The following is a 14,660-nucleotide window of genomic DNA, read 5'->3' on the forward strand; positions in this document are numbered from 1 at the left end:
ATCCTCAGATCTCAGCTTCTTGCATAGCTAGGATTAAGGTTTGAACTACCAGTGCCCAGCTTATATAAAATTCTTGAAAAACAAAAGTAATTCTTTTGAGAATCTTTAAGGAAATTTTCAAAATGCACCTTGAAGGCACACAAAGAAGATCTAATTAAATTACTAAAGCATTTCTGGCTTACCTGATAGTGTCATGGTCTTACTGGAGTCTTTGTTTTTAGTACTGCTAAGCTTCTTAGCTTCTAGAGACTTCTTTCCAATAGATTTTGCTTTTAAAAGGAGAATTGATCAATCATATGGGTTTGTTCAATCACTTAGCATGTTTTAAATTAATATATGTGTGTAAACACCACAGTTTTATTATAAAGGTAGCTCTTTGCATATACTATTTCTATTTCTATTCATATTGATTTACCAGTAATATTAAAAGCAAATTTAAATTGATTTATAATTGTATGTGTGCTATTACTGGGGCTTGCACTTAGGATATAAGCACTGTCAACACTTGAATGATACCTCCTATTCTGAGAGTCTCAAGTCTCTGGGTGCCTTTGAACTGCAACCCTTAGAACTCAGCCCCCGAATAGCTAGATTATAAAAATTAGCCACCAGCACTTGCTTGTATATACTTTGTTGTGGTTTTTGGCAAATTAAACCCTTACATGCAAAAAGAACAAAAATAATCACATTTTGTAATTTTGTTTACTGAAATTTTTCTATGGTAAGAATATAACTTCAGTGTATTGCATTTATTTCAAAGCATTTTATATTTTTACAGAAAAAAACACAGTCATTTAAAAAGTAACAAATATCAGAGTAATAAGCTATGAAATGTTTACCTGACAGTTTAAAAAATAAGTAAAAATTAAACCACTTTTAGAGGGCAGTAACAGAGCAGTCTATAGTTACAGTAGACACTTAGCTGAGTGTGATGACTCACACCCGTAATCCTAGCTACTCAGGAGGCTGAGATCTGAGAATCAAGGTTCAAAGCCAGTTAGGGCAAGAAGAGACCTCTAGAAAATGGGAAGTGAGGCTTGGTTCAATGGTAGGGCAGTAGCCATGAGCTGAAGAGTTCACAGATAGCACCCTGGCTGAGTTCAAGCCCCTTGACTCACAAGTAAAAGGAAAAAACAAAAAATGTAAAAAAAACTAGACACTTATTCACACACACACACACACACACACACGAGTGAATCTATGACTTTTATCTCTGCACAAAGACTAATCTTCAGTAGCAGATACAGTACAAACCGAAAGTATCAATAAAGTCCAAAATGGGAGATTTTTAGATAGCAACTAAGTTATTAAGATACTAAAAAATATGAATTCAAGGGGCCGGGAGTTTGGCCTAGTGGTAGAAAGCTTGCCTAGCATTCACAAAGACCCGGGTTCGATTCCTTAGTACCACATATATAGAAAAGTCAGAAGTGGTGCTGTGGCTCAAGTGGTAGAGCACTAAACCTTGAGGAAGCCAAGGACAGTGTTCAAGACCTGAGTTCAGTCCCCAGGACTGGCAAAAAAATAAAGTATGAACTCAAAACTTAATAAAATTGTTATCTGAAGCCTTACCTGTTTTGATGGGAGCTTTACCTTTAGTAGCTACTGTTACCACAGATTTTACAGAGCCAGCAGACTTCCCTAAATCAGAAAATCTGCAGTCAAAACTGATTTACTTAACTGTGCAATCAGATTCCAAAGAAACACACACACACACACACACATACACACACGCGTGCGCGCGTGCACACACACACACAAATAATAGATTGTTTTATTCAAAACACAAAACGTCATTATCTTGGGGAGTATAAGTAATTTTCTAAATCTAGCAATAATCATAATCTCTTCTAAAAAAATCCCACAACACTGAATACAAATTTAATCTTGCTATAATTATACCTAGAGCCTCACAATCCACAATTCTTTGGCTCTGAGTTGAATGAAAAGCATTCAAGACAAGTATGGTGGTGTGTGTACTAGTAGCATTTGGAAGACTGAGGTATGAGGATGACAAGTTCAAGACCTGCTTGAGTCACACAGAAAATTCAAAGCTGAAGATTTAGCTCAGTGGAACAAGGCTTACCTGGCCAGAGCAAAGCCCTGAGTTCAATACTCATCTCAAACAAACAAAAACAAAACAACTGTAATCCTGTCTCAAAAACAAAACCAGAACAAACAAGCAAACAAACACCAAGAAATGGGATGCAGCTCAATGGTGGTATGTTCACCTAATAAGCAAAAAGTCCTGATTTTGATTCTAGCACTAGGGAAAAGAAAAGAAAAAAAAAAAGAGGAAAGCATTTAAAAGTACATCACAGTGGGGATGGAGGCACAGCTCAGGTAACAGAGTTCCAGCCAATTAGTTAAAGTGTGAGTCTTGGTCTCAGACAAAAAAAAAAAAAAGAACAACAAAAACTTGAAGGTCACATAAAAAAATGATGATAATAAATCCAGTACTACCAAAGAAAATGTAATCCAAAGATTGCTTTCACTTGTTCTAGTGTCTTACCTGTACAGAATTATATTGGTCTGATGTTTTTTAAACCTATGTTTCAAATGTTGCTAATTTTAACATACTATTTGTAAAACTGTGATTATCAAAGCTATTGTCAAGACCACAGTAAATCAAAACCATTTTCATTCAGAAAGAAACAGGATGTTTCTCTCTGAAAATTAGGATTCACAACAACTAGCAAGTGAGGATAAAGAAATCAGAAGGGGCCGGGAGTTTGGCCTAGTGGTTAAAGTGCTTGCCTAGCATGCATGAAGACCCGGGTTCAATTCCTCGGTACCACATACATAGAAAAAAGCCGGAAGTGGTGCTGAGGCTCAAGTGGTAGAGCTCTAGCCTTGAGAAAGTCCAACGACAATGCTCAGGCCCTGAGCTCAAGCCCAGGACTGGCAAAAAAAAAAGAAATCAGAAACAAGAAATCAGGTCTATGTTTAATTCTAAGTTAAAGTTGAGGAGCCTTAAGGCATTAACTGATTTCTGTGCATATCTCCCTACATATAAACAAGAGTGGATGTTATAACTGTCTGAATGAAACTTTATGAGAGCCGGGAGTGTGACCTAGTGGTACAGCGCTTGCCTAGCATGTATAAAGCCCTGGATTGGATTACTTGGTACTATATGCATAGAAAAGGCCAGAAATGGTGCTGCAGCTCAAGTGGTAGAGTGCTACCGTCAAGAAAGCTCAATCAAGGACAGTGCCCAGGCCCTGAGTTCAAGACCCTGGCAAAAAAAAAAAAAAAAAAAAAAAAAGTTATGAGGGCCGGGAGTTTGGCCTAGTGGTTAAAGTGCTTGCCTAGCATGCATGAAGACCCGGGTTCGATTCCTCGGTACCACATACATAGAAAAAAGCCGGAAGTGGTGCTGAGGCTCAAGTGGTAGAGCTCTAGCCTTGAGAAAATCCAAGGACAGTGCTCAGGCCCTGAGCTCAAGCCCAGGACTGGCAAAAAAAAAAAAAAAAAAAGTTATGAAACTACTAAAATCCTACTTTTGAAAATTATATCACATATTCACATATCAACAAGCACTGCCAACCTTAAAAACCAAAAGAAACAATCCACAAATCTGCTTTTGTGTTATGTATGCAAGTGTGTGTGTGTGTGTGCGCACACGCGCCCACGCACGCGCTACTCCTACAGCTTGAACTCAGGGCCTGGGCGCAAGACCAAACAGTTTTTATACTCAGAGCAAACACTGTATCACTTAATCCACACCTCCAATTCTAGCTTTTTGGTGGCTATCTGGACGCAAGAATCTTAGCACTTTCCTGTCTGGGCTGGCTTTGAACCATGATGCTTAGATCTAAGCCTTTTGAGTGGCTAGGATTATTGGTGGAAGTCACCAATGTTCAGCTGCTTTTTATCTCCAGAGAGGCTATGCTATAGTCAGTTCAAAGAGAGGAATATTACAGTGTTTCTCCTGTTTCATTTTCCATAGTTTCAGTTAACCACTAGTCAAAAATACTAAATGGAAAATTCCAAAAGTAAGTACTGTGATGAAATCTCCAGCTTCATCCTAGGCCCTTAATCATCCCTTTGTTCAGTACATATTATTTATCAGTCACTTAACAACAGTATGTCATCACACTGACTAGGAATGTTCAAGTAACAGTTATGACTACAAAGTATAATAATAATGGTAGTAATTCACGTATGCCAAAGAGAAACCATAAAATGCTTTAGTAAAACAATTTATGTAGTACAAGATATTTAGGAGACAGAATTCAAGTATTCTACTTACATAATTATTTTCAGTTTTATTAATTGCTTACTGTACCTAATTTACAAATTCAATTCAGTATAATATATAAATACCACTTATTATTATGTAAGTACAATTAAATAGTACATACAGGATTCAGTAATATTTTCAATTTTATGCATGTAATGGAAATCTTGGAATATATCCTTGTCTACAAAGGGAACTATTATACCAATCCACACAGGGTGTCACCTAACTAATCAATTTCTTTTTCTTTTTCTTTTTGGGTGCCAGCCCTGGGGCTTGAACTCAGGGCCTGGGCACTGTCCTTAGATACTCTTTTCAACAGTTAAGCCTTATTAGGTAGCTTTAGCAGCAAATACATCTCATCTTCTAAAGTGACTCCTAGAAACTTACAAAATACTATCAGTTTGTAGAAAGAAAGACAGGGGAAAACAAAGAAACTTTAAGAGACTTCCTACTAATCCAGAGGACTTCTTCTAAGAAACAACCACATGAAAACTATTTCTGCCAACAGTGGTTATTTCCTAGTTACAAACTGCTTCTATGCCTTTTTAATATAAGGAAGGTAACTACTCTTTATCCTAAAAGTTGACACTGACTTAACCAGCATTTAACAGAGCAGGAGGTAAAGAAAGGAGAAAAGAAGATCATACCAGGTTAAAGAAAAAAAATGTATATACATATCTGACAGCCATAGGGATTGAACTCTGGGGGCTGTCTTTGAGGAGCTTTTCTATTCAGACTAGCATTCTACCACTTTAAGTCACAATACCATATTGAATTTTCTGGCATTTAATTGGAGATAAGAGTCTCACTGTCTTTTCCTCCTGGGCTGGCTTCAAACCACAATCTCAGCATTCTGAGTAGCTAGGATTACAGGCATGAGCCACCAGTACCTGACTCAAAAAGTATTAATAATTACTTTAAAACCCAGTACAGCTTATAAAAATTGCAAAAATACTAAGATCTATTTTCTGCAGCAAGAGACTATCTCAATTATAGCAGGAAATACTTGTGATATTCACCATAAGAAATACTTTTTCCAGTTAAAATATTCTTACTTTCATAATCACTACTGGGACATTACCAAATTTCATTCCTCTAAACTGCTAGATGACTACAAATCTCAATAACAAGTACATATTGAATACATACTTACAGTAGAGCACTAACCCAACATGCACTAGGCCTGTACTTTAATCTCCACCCAGCACCACAACAAACATGTAACACAAGAAAAACATACCTGAAAATTTGTTTATTTTGGCTAGTGATATCTTAGCTGGTCCAATTTTGGCTGAAATAAGAATAACATCACACATAAGTTATGCATCTTCTATCTGGTGAATATAATGTAACCCTTCTATTAATCATAACAAAAAATATTTTTAAAAAAAAGAATATCACATATTACAAATAATGTCATTTAGAATTGGGCAAAAATTACCCTTCTATAATTTTGATAAAACACTGTGAGAAACATCTCTATACATATCTTTTAGGGAATTATTTCTGTGGCTAATTCTTGGACATGGACTTGATATTGTAAAAGGCACACACTTAAAATTTAATAATATTAAACTGCTGTCCAGGGGGGTATACCAGTTAGTAATTCCATCAATAGTATGTGAGAATGACTTGCTATCATTTCTACACAAACAATCCTATCCCTTGAGCCACAGCACCACTTCTAGTTTTCTGGTGGTTAATTGGAGATAATAGGCTCATGTTGTACGTACCTGGGCTGGCTTTGAACCAGGATCCTCAGATCTCAGCCTCCTGATTAGCTAGGATTATAGGTGTGAACCACTGGCTCACACAAAATGTTATTTACCTAATACGACCTATAAATTTTCCACTGTGATGATGACACTGGTATGGTTTATTTTAAGCCTTAATTATGAGTAAACTGTATTAATTTTTACATGCTTAAAAATTTTTTGTATTTCAGTATCTGTAATCTGCTTATTCATACTATTTGCCAAATTATCTTTTAAGCTATAACTTTGTTATCAATTAGATATCTTTAAATACTAAATGATAAATTTTTTTTAAAAAGGTATGCAAAACACTTAGGCAAAAAACTTTTATATAGTCAAATACCTTCTTACTTTTTGTTATTTTGGGGCTTTAACTAGTATCCTTGGATTTTCTAGGCAGGTCCTATATTACCCTGGGCCATGCCTCCAGTTCCTAACTTTCCAAGTAAAAAAAAAAAAATCAAGTCCATATTTTTTCAGTTCCTTAAAAAATTCAAGCCCAGGACTGGCAAAAAAAAAAAAAAAGGGCCAGGAGTTTAGCCTAGTGGTTAAAATGCTTGCCTAGCATGCACGAAGACCCAGGTTCAATTCCTTGGTACCACATACATAGAAAAAAGCCAGAAGTGGTGCTAAGGCTCAAGTGGTAGAGCTCTAGCCTTGAGAAAGTCCAAGGACAGTGCTCAGGCCCTGAGCTCAAGCCCAGGACTGGCAAAAAAAAAAAAAAAAAAAAAAAATCTTAGGTACCATTAAATCTCTGATCCATCTATAATCTTTTCCTATATGCATTACTTTTAATTTAAAAAAATTTATTGTTATAAAGGCGATATATAGAGGGGTTACAAATATGTAAATAGGTGAAGAGTACATTTCTTTTGGGACAATGCCATTCCTTTCCTTGATGTTTTATCAAAAGTAAAAAAGTGGTTGTGGAGCTGGAGTGGGTGGTTCATGCCGGTAATCCTAGCTACTCAAGGAGGCTGAGATCTAAAGATTGTGGTTCAAAGCCAGCCTGGGCACTAAAGAATGTGAAACTCCTATCTCCAATTAATCACAAGAAAAGAGGCAGGGGGCAGTGGCTCAAGGGGTAGGATGGCAGCCTTGAGCTGAAGAGCTCAGAACGGCCCACAGGCCCAGAGTTCAAGCCCCATGACCCACAACAACAACAAAAAGGAGTGGTTGCTCAACTGAATGACTAAATTTTGCCCTCATTAATGTGATATATTATCATTATGATTTACTAATCAAATAACTGGTATTTTTTGGGAAGTATCTCGGAATTTATCCTAATGACATTTTTGTTTATTGTGTAATATTACAAAATTATTCTATCACCCCTCATCTTTAAAATCTTAACTGACCTTTTTGTCTCCAATATTTTCCCTAGCACCTATTAAACAGGAACCTACTAAACAAATAAAGTTCAATGCAAGTCAGATTATTTTACAAATGCACAACACAAAGAACCAAGGAATAAAATTGCATGGAAGAGCTGCAATATAAACGGTTCAGAGTGGCTAGAACATAACAATGAGTACTAACATACAGAAAAAGTAATACCAAAGAAAGGGGTAATTTATATAAATTAGCTGAACACTCTGGACTTTTTTCTATGGGTCACTTGTATGGAACAATTAGATTTTTAAGAAACCTCAGGGAAATGGTATGGCAAGACATACTTACAATCTCAGCACTCTGCATAGAGGCTATGGCAGCTTGGACTACATATAAAACAAAACAAAAACACCTGTATACCCCCCTCCTTTTCCCTAAAAGTTGAAACTTGGGCTACTCTCATAAAAGTACAATAAGTGACATCTAACATTTCTAGTAGGCTGACAAAATACACTGATTTGGAAGAGCACTAAAATTTAACTTACCAGAAGAAGCTGAAGTAGCAATTTCAACAGTTTTTGAAGAATCTGAATCTTTTCTATTTAAAAGAAAAAAGCAGCAATTTAAAACTTCTAAAGTAATTCTGCTGTGTGTGGGGGGGGAGGGTGTGTACACGCATGTGTGCACGCGTGTGCTCTGATCCCGGTCTCAGTGCTGTCCCTGAGCTTTTTCACACAAGGCTAGCACTCTACCACCTGAGCCACAGCTCCACTTCTAGTTTTTTGGTGGTTAATTGATAATCAATATCATGGACTTTCCTTACCCAGGATGGCTTCAAACTGCAATCCTCGGATCTCAGCCTACTGAGGAGATGGGTGTGAGCCACCAGCACCCAACTTAGTAATTCAATTTTAACACTGAAATTTCAGGTATCTAAAGGTTCCATTTAACTACAAATATATTATGGAATTTTCATGTTATCATGAAATCACTTACTTTAAAGCAGATGCTGATTTCTTTGTCTCTGATTTCTTCTTCATTTCTTTGTTCTACAAAGACAATATTTTAGACAAACTTATTTTTCAATTAATAAACAATTTAGAAAATATAGAAAGCTTATGGAATTCAACAAAAGGCATTTAAAATCTTACTCTGAAGTATAAATGATTATAAAGGTATTTTCTTCAATTTGTAACTATACATTATTCTATAGCCTACCTTTTTATCACACCTGCCCCTTTTATTATTATCTTTCAAAATCATGATTTCTTGGCATACTGTGACATTTCAGATGGCTAATTACTATCATGTATGGTATCTGGCAAAACAGAATGCTATGATCAGCCACAGTGGCTCACGCCTGTAATCCTAGCTTCTCAGGAGCTTGAGATCTGAGGATCAAGGTTCAAAGCCAGCCCGCCCGGGCACAAAAGTACCTGAGACTCTTATCTCCAATTAACCTCTAGAAAACGGGAAGTGGGACTTGGCTCAAGGGTAGGATGGCAGCCTTGAGCTGAAGAACTCAGAGGCAGTACCCAGGCCAAAGTTCAAGCCCCATGAACCACACAAAAAAAGAATGCTATGATCACGACAAACAGCTCAGAAGGATGCCTCTTTTTCTGTCTTTACTTTCCATTTAACCCACAAACTTTTGACAACATATTTGCCATTTCCAGACTCAGGAAAAAAAGTCAACACAGTAGTATTACATTTCACTGTGTGGTATATGTTCCAAAACCCCTACTGAATAACTGAAGTAACAGACAATACAGAACCCTATATACTCTACTTTCCCTAAACATACATGCATACCTATTAATCTAGTTTTTTAGTTAAAAACAGTAACAAATACAATTACAAAACAGAGCAACTGTAACAATATATTATAATGAATATGGCATCTCAAATCATCTTACAATATTTTTACATTTTCACTTAAAGGAAGTGCTTTATGAAGGTTTCTCTCTGGCATACATGAATTACCAACATCACTAATCTTACAATTTGGGACTCTTAAGTAAGGAAAATTCAGGTTCTTAACTCCGTGGTACTTCAGTGATCAGCATAATGGAGATCAGTATTAAGAGACTAAAGGACAGGTATCATATACTATATGCATATGCTAGGCAAGGGATCATTCATGTCTCAGACAAGGAAATAGGATAGCTGGGGATTTATTTCAACATACTACTCAGAATAGCACCCAATTAAAATTTACTAATTACTTATTTCTGGACCACATGGGTCAATATTTTACAGACGCTATTCCATCTGGAATGCTATCAACTTTAAATACATAGCTTGATCTTTTCATATTAGCGCAAATAACATCTTTTCAATGAAAACTTCCCCAAGTAATTCGTTGAGAGTTGCTGAGGATCTTATTCTTCTTTCCTGGCATTCTATGAGACATTATTTTTGTGTGCGCACGCGTGTGCGTGTGTGCATGCGTGTGGGCACGCACACACGTAAGTGTTTGGGATATGCTCTATTATTTTGTATTTTGTTGATATAAAAAGGTCTCACTAGCCAGGTGCCAGAGGCTCACACCTGTAATCCCAGCTACACAGGAGGCTAAGATCTGCGAATCAGAGTTCAAAGCCAGCCTGGGCAACAAATTTCTTGTGAGACTCTTATCTCCAATTAACCACTCAAAAAACAGAAGTGGCACGGTTCCTCAAGTGGGTAGAGTACTAGCCTTGAGCACAAAGAGGCTCAGCTCAGGGACAGTGCCCAGACTGTGAGTTCAACCACCACAACTGAGGAAGAAAAAAAAAAAAAATGCCATTTCTAGCTCATCTAACTTTTAGAAGACAGATTTTAGATCAAAGTTCTGTGTATAATTTTAATTAACATTTCATAATTTATGTTATTATAAACATGATTACTTAGATTTCACTATTATAAGATGCTTTCACTGCACATTACCATGTATTTTATATAATTAATTCTCCAATTCCTAAGTTCTTTTATTTTATACTAATGTTTTTAGAAAAAGGTAAAATATATTCTGAGCCCATATGTATCTAAATGCACTATACTACCACATATTAGCATTTCATTTGAAATAGCTATATTGAATTACAAGTCACAATAGTTTCCTCATGCAAGGGTTGCTAGATCACTACAGAATAGCCCTCCATAATTGTAAAATACACCATCAACACCAGTATTTACATAATGACCATTCTAGAATTCTAATTATGTTAAGTTGGGTCTATATTCAACTATATTCACCATTGCTCTCATTTTCCATCAGTTTAATTTCATCACTGTGACACATAATAGATATTAGGAACGTTTTATTTTCTCTCATATGATTGTTAACTGCATCTTATCAGTTTTCTCTCTTTAACGCCTTAGATTTCTGTAATACTCAAATGTTCACTTTCTCTAAACATCTTTAATTTCCATGCTATCTTCTATCTTAGTTAACTATTTAGTTTTAGATATAATATCCAAATCTTCTTGAAAATATTAAATATGTGTATTAGAAAATCCACTTTTCTATATATCAAGGGCTTTGACCCCTTTTGAGAAATTTTAGTATAAACCTGTAGCTATTTCTTGAAGGAGGAGGAAAGAATGTTTTCATCAAACTATTGGTAATGATACAGAAAATTTACTTAAAAAAAAGCTGAGAGCTAGTGGTTCATACTTGAAATCCTACATAGTTAGGAGGCTGAAATATGAAGACTAGTTCAAAGCCAGGTTAGGCCAGACAGCACAGTGGATGAGACTTTTATCTACAATTCACCACCAAAAAGTAGGAGGTAGAGCAAAGTGGCAGAGAACTAACTCTGAGCAACAAAAGCTAAGGAACAGTGCCCAGACAGAGTTTACTATATCAGTGTATGAGTGTGCTCACCCACACACAAATCAGTGAAGAGTCACTGTTAAGTATGGAGGTATTTTGACTTATTATTTAAGGTAACTTTGTTTCATGAGGATTACACAAATGCATTCTGATTCTTCTGTGATAGTATTGATTGTAAAAAGCAGTAACATTGAGAGGTTAATCATAGTAGGAGACAGTTTTAACATCTAAAGTGGGCAGATTAAGTTCCCTTTGTTTCTACTATCTATTATCTATGCCAAAAGTTAGGATCTGGACCACAAATATACAGCAGTGCCCAGTTTGCACTTAGGCTTCCAGGTTACTTTTGGTTTGCTGTAACAGGGAAGCTTCTTAGCTTCCACTTACTGTGTTAACAGGTCAAAAAGATATACTTCCAATCTGAAGCAGGTATAATCAGAGAATCAGAGTTCTGTTGGAGACTCCCTTCCAGTCAATCCCTAGGCATGCTGCTCTATCACAACAGAGGAGTCACGAGTTAGCTGTTTAAGTCTCCAAGTCAACACCATCCAAACCATATGCAGTCAAAGAACATCAATGTTTCTGACAGGAAGTTGGTATATTTTCTACTTTCTAATACTGATATTTTTTTCCCTGTTCTTTTCTATGAAACTATTACAGTAAATACAGTTGAGCTCCTAAGATTTAAGTTGTTACATCACCAAATCTACCAAAAGTCACCCGAGAGGATTTTTATTTGTTGAACCATTCAATTTCCTCAAATATATCTTTACATATTTTGCTAGATTAAACTTTTAAAGATGAAACACAAGTGGCCTCCAAGTTCTACAAATTTAATGATTAGCTAACTCCTGATCTTCTGTCCAGCTCTCTAAACTTAAAAATCAGCTGGATCTTGCTTGATGCTCAAAGGAACAATTTATTTTTCCTTTCTATCTTATCTTCAAAATTACTAATCTACTAGAATTGATTACTGCTAACACACTAGGTAGTTGAATTATTTGAGTTTTCTTATGAACTTAAGTATTCTTATTTTCTCTCCCCTTTAATCAAAGTACTGACTGTGCTACAATATTTACAGGCCTAATTCATCCACTTTCAGATGAATCACTTTAATTAATCCATATCATTATGTTCAAACCCTTTAGTAACATTTACCTGTTGACAGGATAAAGTTTAAACTCTTAAATTATGCATTCAATTCTTGCTTCTCCTTAACCTTCTCTGCAACTAGATGGCCATGTACAGTAGTTCTGGCAAATTAAATAGGCCAATATTTGGGAGGAACTCATGGTTTCAAATCCATTTTCCTCCTGATTTTTATTCCTTCCTTTCTGCTGGGAAGATAGAAATGATGCCAGAAGATACAGCAACCATTTTACAATTCAAGATGAAAGCTACATGCTAAAGGTAGTGGAGCAAAAAAAAAAAAAGGTTAGACTCCTGATATTATGCATCTACCTACAGATTTCTTGTTATGAAATGAATCTACATCTTATTTAATAAACCTCTGTAGTTTCTCTTAGTTGGAAGGAAAAATAAATGATAAAACTGATATTTAGCCAGGTATACTACATACTTCATTATCAAAAATAGAAAAACAAAAATAAATATGTGGCATATATGCTGTAGGCAAAACATAGGATGATGAGTTACCCCAGCAGTAAATACTCAGAAAACGCACGAGAAAAAAATATTCTTTCTCTAGTAGCTATACAACTATTATACGTATATTAAACAAGCTTAACTTCACCCAAATACGTAAGTACTTCATGGAGAAAATAAAAAACTTACTAAAAAACATGAAACTTAAGTAAATGAATAGACAAATCATGTTTCTGAACTGGAAGTGTTATAAGAAGTTTTCAGAAAACCTGAACTGATGCTAAAACTCAGATACATGTTCAAAATTAATCAAAACAAGGACTGGGAGTATGGCTTGCGTGAGGGATTGTCTAGCAAGGTGGATGTACTGTGTTTAAACCTTAATAAAGAAAATGAATTTAATATAAAAAATAAGCTGATATAATTACATAATCTCAAACACCCATGTACATAGGGAAAACATAGTTTAGATGCAAATAGTGGAACTAATTTGTTACCTATTTTGGAAATACTATTGGCCCAATCACATTTGATACCACAAGTAATAAAAATTTAAAAACTTTGGAAGGCCATCATTTTGGCACTGCTATAGAAAATGTCTTCTATTATTTTTATCAACAAAAGTAGAAAATAAATACTATGCAGAAATTTAAAACTATATATATGTATATGTACATACACACACACAAGCAACATAGAAGGAAATACTTTTTTTTTTCCCCCAGTCCTGGGCTTGAGCTCAGGGCCTGAGCCCTGTCCTTGGACTTTCTCAAGGCTAGAGCTCTACCACTTGAGCCTCAACACCACTTCCAGCTTTTTTCCTTGCATGTGGTACCGAGGAATCGAACCCGGGTCTTCGTGAATGCTAGGCAAGCACTCTACCACTAGGCCAAACTCCCAGCCCGGAAATACTTTTTATATAGAATACTTAAAATGAACACCTGTCAAGTTAATTTTTTTTAACAGCATTAGATTTGAACTCAGGGCCTTGCACTTGCAGAGCACCACTTTTAGCTCTCAGCTAGTTACTTTTACCTGCCTAGAAATGTGCCTACACCTTGACTCTCCTATTTTAAGCATCCTACTGTAGCTGGGATAACAAGTTCATACCAAAATACTGAGCTTTTCCACTGAAAAGCTTTCCTGCCAAGACTGGTGTGGAACTTTGATCCACCCAAACCCAGCTTCCCAAAGCAGGCATGCATCACCACACCCAGCTACAAGTGAGAAGGGATCTTACAGATATCTTAGGCTGGCCTATAATGAAACCTTCCCAATATCAACTTCCAAAATAGCTAGAATTAAATGTGAGCCTACTGCATCCAGAGATTTTATTTTTTTCATTTATGATAAAACCCAATGGAGGATGAACATACAAAGAGAGGGAAGGTGGGTATATATGCAGAAAAAGAACCACAAAACTTGAGGGTATGAATAAAGCTGGGAAAGATGGGAGAGAGCAGTGGAATGAGTGACACTGACAAAGATGCACTGTACTTATAAATTGACTTGCTGAATTGAAACCTTTTGTACAACTACTTAATGATAATTTTTAGAAAGAAAGAGAAGAAAAAACTCATTGGAAAACTGGTCATGATGGTGCACACTTATAATCTCAGTAGTCAGGAGATTCAAGCAGGAGTGCCAGTTTGAGGCCAGCCTGGGCTACACATAGTGTAACCCTGTTTCAGAACAAAAGAGAAACAAAAAAATGGGAAAAAATAAAAACCACTTGCTAAATAAACCATTATATAAGATATAGCTAATTAATATAAAATACGGTCAAGTTCACTAGTAATCAGAAAAATGTCAATTTACCATTTTTTGCTATTTCAAAATAGGAAATTAACATGTTAAATTGATAGTATAGAAATAACAGTCCTCTCATAAATTATAAAGGTATCAATTA

At 35.8% G+C, this 14,660-nt stretch overlaps 1 protein-coding gene across 4 annotated transcripts in view; it reads right to left on the reverse strand.

Moving 5' to 3' along the window:
• The window catches only part of Znf638 (zinc finger protein 638), a 76,201-nt gene that overhangs the window by 29,251 nt on the left and 32,290 nt on the right, over positions 1 to 14,660 (reverse strand). For 3 of the 4 annotated variants that reach the window (XM_090336728.1, XM_090336726.1, XM_090336725.1), the window contains 5 exons: positions 8,326 to 8,378; positions 7,875 to 7,927; positions 5,484 to 5,534; positions 1,573 to 1,641; positions 183 to 269 (listed from right to left, as the gene is read on the reverse strand). In XM_090336728.1, the coding sequence (XP_090192854.1) occupies positions 183 to 269; positions 1,573 to 1,641; positions 5,484 to 5,534; positions 7,875 to 7,927; positions 8,326 to 8,378 (313 nt within the window). The remainder of the gene's footprint in view (positions 1 to 182; positions 270 to 1,572; positions 1,642 to 5,483; positions 5,535 to 7,874; positions 7,928 to 8,325; positions 8,379 to 14,660) is intronic. The other variant, XM_090336727.1, reaches the window with a different exon arrangement.

This window comes from Megascapheus bottae, chromosome 7 (genome assembly GCF_031878675.1).
Source record: "Megascapheus bottae isolate mThoBot1 chromosome 7, mThoBot2.hap1, whole genome shotgun sequence".
Classification (NCBI taxonomy): domain Eukaryota; kingdom Metazoa; phylum Chordata; class Mammalia; order Rodentia; family Geomyidae; genus Megascapheus; species Megascapheus bottae.